Below are 5,876 nucleotides of genomic sequence, written 5' to 3'. Positions count from 1 at the left end.
TTTTTTTTGTTTTTGGCGGGATTCATATTTAATTATTACCGTACTTTATTCTTTTTTTTTTTTTTTTTTTTTTAGTGTAAGGACAATCCTACGCTTGAGAGAGAGAGAGAGAGTCAATCGCCATGTTGGATTTAAAATATTTTTTTTGGACGAAAATAAATGATATGAAATATTTTGCTACGACGATTCACGAGATTCACTACTCGCCCATCAACCTAAATTCGACATTATTAAAAACTCCATCGTCAGGTACGTTTACAAAAAAAAAAAAAAAAACGAGCTCAAATTCGTGTTTTTTTAAAAATGGGTTTTGGTTAATGGCGACCGTTTTAAAACGGTCGGTGCGAAAAACAGAAAAGAAAATTATTATTAAAAGTTTCGAACCTTAAAAAAGAAACGCCAGAGTGCCTGATGATTTTTTTTTTAAAAAGTCGAACAACACGGTTTGAGTTAGTAAAAAAAACCTTACATAATAATAATAATAAAAAAAATTTTTTCAACGATGATTCAGGTATATTAATAAATATTTGTGTTATTATTCACTTCGATAAAAAAAAAAGAAAAGACATTCATAAAAAATAATAATAATAATAAATTTAAAGGATTAATAATAATAATAAGAAGAAAAAGCGTTGACAGGAAGGTATTAGAAAATAAAATGGAAGGAATTTTTAATAATTTAAAAAATCATAATTAACTCAACTGTATTAATGTATTGAATTATTATTATTATTATTATTATTATTATTATTATTATTATTATTATTATTATTATTATTATTATTATTATTGGTATTTTTTTTCTTTTTTAGATTTGTTCAAAAGTCGGAAAACTTCATAATACGAATTATCTGAGTAAATGAGTGAGTGAGATTAATTGAATAGGATTGAAAATCATTTTGCAATGAATCAAACGTCATTCGTATCAATAGAGGAAGATGGTAGCATTTGTTTGAAAAATTTAGTCGGATATGCATCTCCAAAGTTGACACCCAAGCATTCGAGAAGCGTGAAACAATCGAAAAGAAGAACGAAATCTCACGAATCTCCCCATTTAGAATTTCCACCTCCTCCCTCTTTTCCACCCCCTGAACATTACGATCTTTCCGACGAATATTCCGTCGATTTAATCGATAATAATTTATCGAATTGTAATAAAAATCACAATCGTTTAATAAACGATAATTTGATTAGTTTTCGAACGACGGACAGAGATGATGAAGGATTTTGGAACAGTCCGGTCGAAGCTCCCTGGAGTTATTTCCTAGGAGGAGTGAGTAAAGATAATTACAAAGAAGAAAATGGTAAATGGATATACGATGGAAGAAGAGGGGGAAAAAAAAAAGAAAATAATTTAAATGAAACAAATCAGTTTTGGGAAGATCGAACGCGAACGGGAGTACAAGAAGAAGCGGAAGAAGAAGAAGGAGAAGGAGAAGAAGAGGAAAGTTGGATTTGTAAAAATTTCGATTCGTCCACTCCCTATATGGAAAGGAAAAGTAAAATGAAAAAAAAGAATAAAAAAAATAAACCTACGGACGAAACGGATCACGTCGTTTCAGAAGAAATAATGTTGATTAATAAGTTGAAAGAAGATTTTATAAATGGGGAAGATAAAAATTTAAATGATGTTAAAAATTACCGTAGCGAAATATGGGTGTCCGCAGTTCCGGTTAACGAAAGCGAAAGAGAAGATTTGATTATGAAAGATGAAAAAAATCAAGATGGTTCTTGCATTCAAATGAATAAAAACCACATATCGAACGTTCTCATAACGCATGGAAACGATGAAATTTTAGATAATTTCATTGAGAACAAACCGATTCACAAAGGGAATCAAAACTTTTCGAAAAATGATAAATACGAAGTGAATTTAATACACGAATACACTGGAAGTGACGACATGGATGACGATCGATCCGACGATAAAAACATTGAAAAACGTTTTCATCGTCGTAATGAAAATTGTAAAAGGGATCAGGAAAAAGATTGTAAAATATCCGTGGTTTCGAATGACGTAAACGATCGAGATTACCGTTTTTACAAAAATAGGAAAAACGCCACCTTTCAAGGGCCCATACCTGAAAACGTTTCCGTTTCCGGTGATTCGCCCGACGAGTACTCGTACGCTTATTACGAAGCCGGTCCGGTAAATAGAATTATTACCAGCACGGATCCAAACAGGTATGGACACGATCGAAACTCACGTTATACGTATACGACCCGATACGGAACGGAAGAAAATATTTACGAAGAAATCACAGAAGTCGGTTATAATTTAAAAGACAATTATTTCGACGGACAATCCCGGAAAAAATTCAATAGGCAACCGAGGCACTATCATCAGGGTTCTTTGGATTCGGGAAGGAAACGTGAAGAGAATTACGTTGGAAATCATCCCTGTAGTAAATCTCAATCTCAAATGTCGTTGAATCAAAGTATTTTGGAAGAAGAAGTGAGAGAAGTGCAATCGACTCACAGGAGAGTTTTGGGACAGTTAAATTTGACGATGGAAGAAATGCTCATGCCCAACGTTCTGAAAGAAAAAGACGGAGGAGGTTTAAAAGAAGATGGAGATTTTAAAAAGGTCGATGTGATGATGATGGAAGACAATCAAGTGAATCACGTTACGGATTTGGATTCGGGATTTTCAGGTTCTTCCGGAACGAGCGTTAGTTTTTACGGCATCGCCAACGGTTGTTCGAGATCCGGAACATCCGTCAAACAACACGACGCACCGAGATATTCCCTCGCGAACAATTCCAAAATCTATCCTCAAATTTTTATCAAGTCTAAAACTTGCAACGAAACGGCTCCATACGTCAGAAGCGGTCCGGGATGCTGCGGCGATCATTGTTACGTTGAAAAATATTCTAATCAGAGGAATGAAAAAATGAATTTGGGTAAGTCATTTTCCACGCTACTGAGTAATTTCAATTTTTTTTGAGTAACTGTCATTAGGGAAAAGAAAAAAATTAATCTGCATTAAATCCCGTGTTATTATTATTATTATTATTATTATTTAATTATAACATTTAATTACCCAGTTTTTGACCTGGACGTCGTGATGGTTGGTAACGATAATGAATAAAAATAATTTTTTTTTAAATTTAGAATCTGCGACGGGTTATTCGCAAAGTTCTTGCTACGGATCATCATCATCATCATCGCCGTTCCCTTGTTCTCAAAACATTCCAAATTTTCAAAGGAAAGATTATCCTTCGAATAATTCCATAGACGTTTCTTATAGAAAAAACAGTCATTCGTCGGTGAAATCACTTAGTTTTCCAAGGGGAATGACACCACCAGTGAATAGTAATAATAGTTTTTCGAAAAGACTGACCGGAAGTGGATCGTGGGCGAAACGGGGTTGGAAAAAATTGACGGGATTGAGCATCGGGAGCACAAATAAAGTAAACGTTTGGGGTAAGTGTCATTTTTCGTTTTTATTTAACTTCATAAAAAGTTTTGGGTTTTTTAGAATTCGGAATACTTTTTTTCTGGTTGTTGTTGTTGTTGTTGTTGTTCAGAAAGTCAAAGAGGTTTAATTGTTTACGAGATTGATTAGATCGTTTTTGTTACATTTTTCCAATGTAAAATTTGATGCTGTTTATGAATTTCGGTACTGGACCGCTGATCAACCGGGATGTGAGGGGCAACGTATGATTTTGTATGATTTGTTATCATGTTTCGTTCTGAACATTTAAAAACTCGCATTAGAATTTTTTGTAAGTTGCTTTTTGTTTGAGAAAAATTTATTCGATGTAAACAAAACTCAAAACATCGTTTGATTTCGAATGTGAGAAAGTTTAGGGAGTCACACGAGATGATCCCCTAATTTAAGATAATTATACAAGAGAGAGAGGGGGAGAGAGAGAGAGAGCTTTATCTGATTAAAGTTTGCCCTTGGATAAAACTTGACAAAATTATTTATATATGATATTAATTAATGAAGTCAAAGTTATTTTTGTTTATATATATATAACATCAAGAGGTCTTTTTTGTTTTCAATAGTTTAAGGAAAAAAAAAGTATCAGGTTTTCTTGTCAGCAGAATAATTGACACGTTTATTATAATATGCGAATGATAATTTTTAAATGTCGAAAAAAAAATGAAGTGAGAATGACGTCGTTCGTTCGTTAAAAAAAAAAGTCGATAATTGTTAATTTGTTGCATATATACATACGTTTAGCGTAACCATGGAAGCAGAAGGAAGCGATAAATGATAATAAATAAATGAACCCGTTTATAATATGGGGAAAACAGGAATAAAAAAAAAATGTTCGTGCTATGCTACTACTAACACGATAGTCTTCGAAAAGATTTAAAACGTTCGACATCAAATTAAAAAGAAAAAAATTATTATTATTATTATTTATTTATTTATTTATTTTCGTTCGTTTGTGTTTGTATGTTGTAAAGAAAGGCAAGAATCTTGTTTGTTTACTTGTTTGTTTTTGTTTCGAAAAAAGTTTTTTTTTTTCGAGTTAAAAACGAGAAATAAATGTGGGGAACCCAGAGTGAAGTGAAGTTCACCGAATTACGTTACAATCGTGAAAGTGACTTTTATTATTATTATTATTATTATTATTATTTTTACGAAACTTGCTTGAGATTTTTATCATCATCATCATCATCGTGATCATTTTCATAAATGGCGCCATTTTTGAAAAAAATTAATGAAAAATAATTTGTCGTTGTTTTTGTCTCTTGTCTACCGATTTGCAAATCGTCGTTAAGCTAAGCGTTAAAAAAATATAAGAAACGATCATTTGCTCGAAGCAAAACATTGGATAGAGAGAGAGAGAGAGAGGGGGGGGGGGAGAGAGAGATAGAAAATGGAAAACGTAATTTTATTTTCTTTCCACGATTTTGTCGATTATATTCGTTCGCTAAACATAGCAACCAACGTGGGAAAAATAAAAAAAAAAAAAAAAAGCTTTTGCGCGGTTAACAAAATGGGAGTTAAATCAAGTACCAACTTTCTGAAACGAATCCTAAAGGCACAACACGATGAGGGATTGGTTCGTGTACAGAAACCAGTTTAGTCGGGAACACAAACATGGAGACGTGCTAAATACGCAAAAAATAAAAAATAATAATAATAATAATAACAAAAAGAAGAAATAGAAAATTTCTTTTGCGTTCAGAAATTAGTTCTTTGTGATTTGAAAAAACATTTTTTTGAAATTCCAGTTTTTGTGTGTGAAAAAAGTTTAAAATTTTAAATTTAAATTGTGCGTATGTGATGCGTATTTTCATGCGTATGTGTATTTGATTATTATTATTATTATATTTTGTCGAAGGATTTTGTGTATAGGTTTTTTACGTTTTGTTTTAATTTTGCGTTATCGATTGGTTTTTTTTTTTAAAGTTAAAATCATTTCAAGGAAACAACCGGTTAACGTTACGGTCTGTCAGTTTTTTGTTTGTTCGTTTGTTTGTTTTTTGAGATTTTTTGTTTGTCGAGTAGATAGAGAAGGAGAGAAATGTCGTAAAACTCCTTAAATAGTATGTTGTTTTTCTCTCTCTCTCTCTCTCTTACTAAATTCGAAAGGTGAAACTGTGGTTAATTTTGTTCGTTCGTTCGTTTGTTCGTTTGTTTGTTTGTTTGTTTGTTTGTTTGCCAATTGACTGGATGCGAATGAATCGAAAACATTCGAGTCGCAAATAAATTATCGTTCATTTCCTAGGGCTTCGAAGGTTAAACCCAACAATAAAAAAAATAAAAAAATAAAAGTTGTGCAAGAGAAGAATGTCTTATTATTCGAAAACCGTGGCGAAGATGGTGGCACCCACCCACTCGCTGAGCTTTCTGAGCTTTCTGAGGAATTTTTTAATTTTTTTTTTTTTTTTTCAAAATGTCATTGGCAATA

At 32.2% G+C, this 5,876-nt stretch overlaps 1 protein-coding gene across 1 annotated transcript; it reads left to right on the top strand.

Moving 5' to 3' along the window:
- Positions 1-904: 904 nt before the first annotated feature.
- Positions 905-3,568, top strand: Phum_PHUM169910 (uncharacterized protein; the record flags this gene model as incomplete). The annotated part of the gene is made up of 3 exons (XM_002424985.1): positions 905-2,903; positions 3,214-3,413; positions 3,482-3,568. The coding sequence occupies 3 exons, from the start codon at positions 905-907 to the stop codon at positions 3,566-3,568; spliced, it is 2,286 nt and encodes a 761-aa protein (XP_002425030.1).
- Positions 3,569-5,876: the final 2,308 nt, after the last annotated feature.

Source organism: Pediculus humanus, genomic scaffold (genome assembly GCF_000006295.1).
Source record: "Pediculus humanus corporis 1103172107518 genomic scaffold, whole genome shotgun sequence".
NCBI classification, from domain to species: Eukaryota; Metazoa; Arthropoda; class Insecta; order Psocodea; family Pediculidae; genus Pediculus; species Pediculus humanus.
The sequence above is the reverse complement of the archived record's forward strand: the minus strand, read 5'-3'. Positions and strand labels throughout refer to the sequence as shown.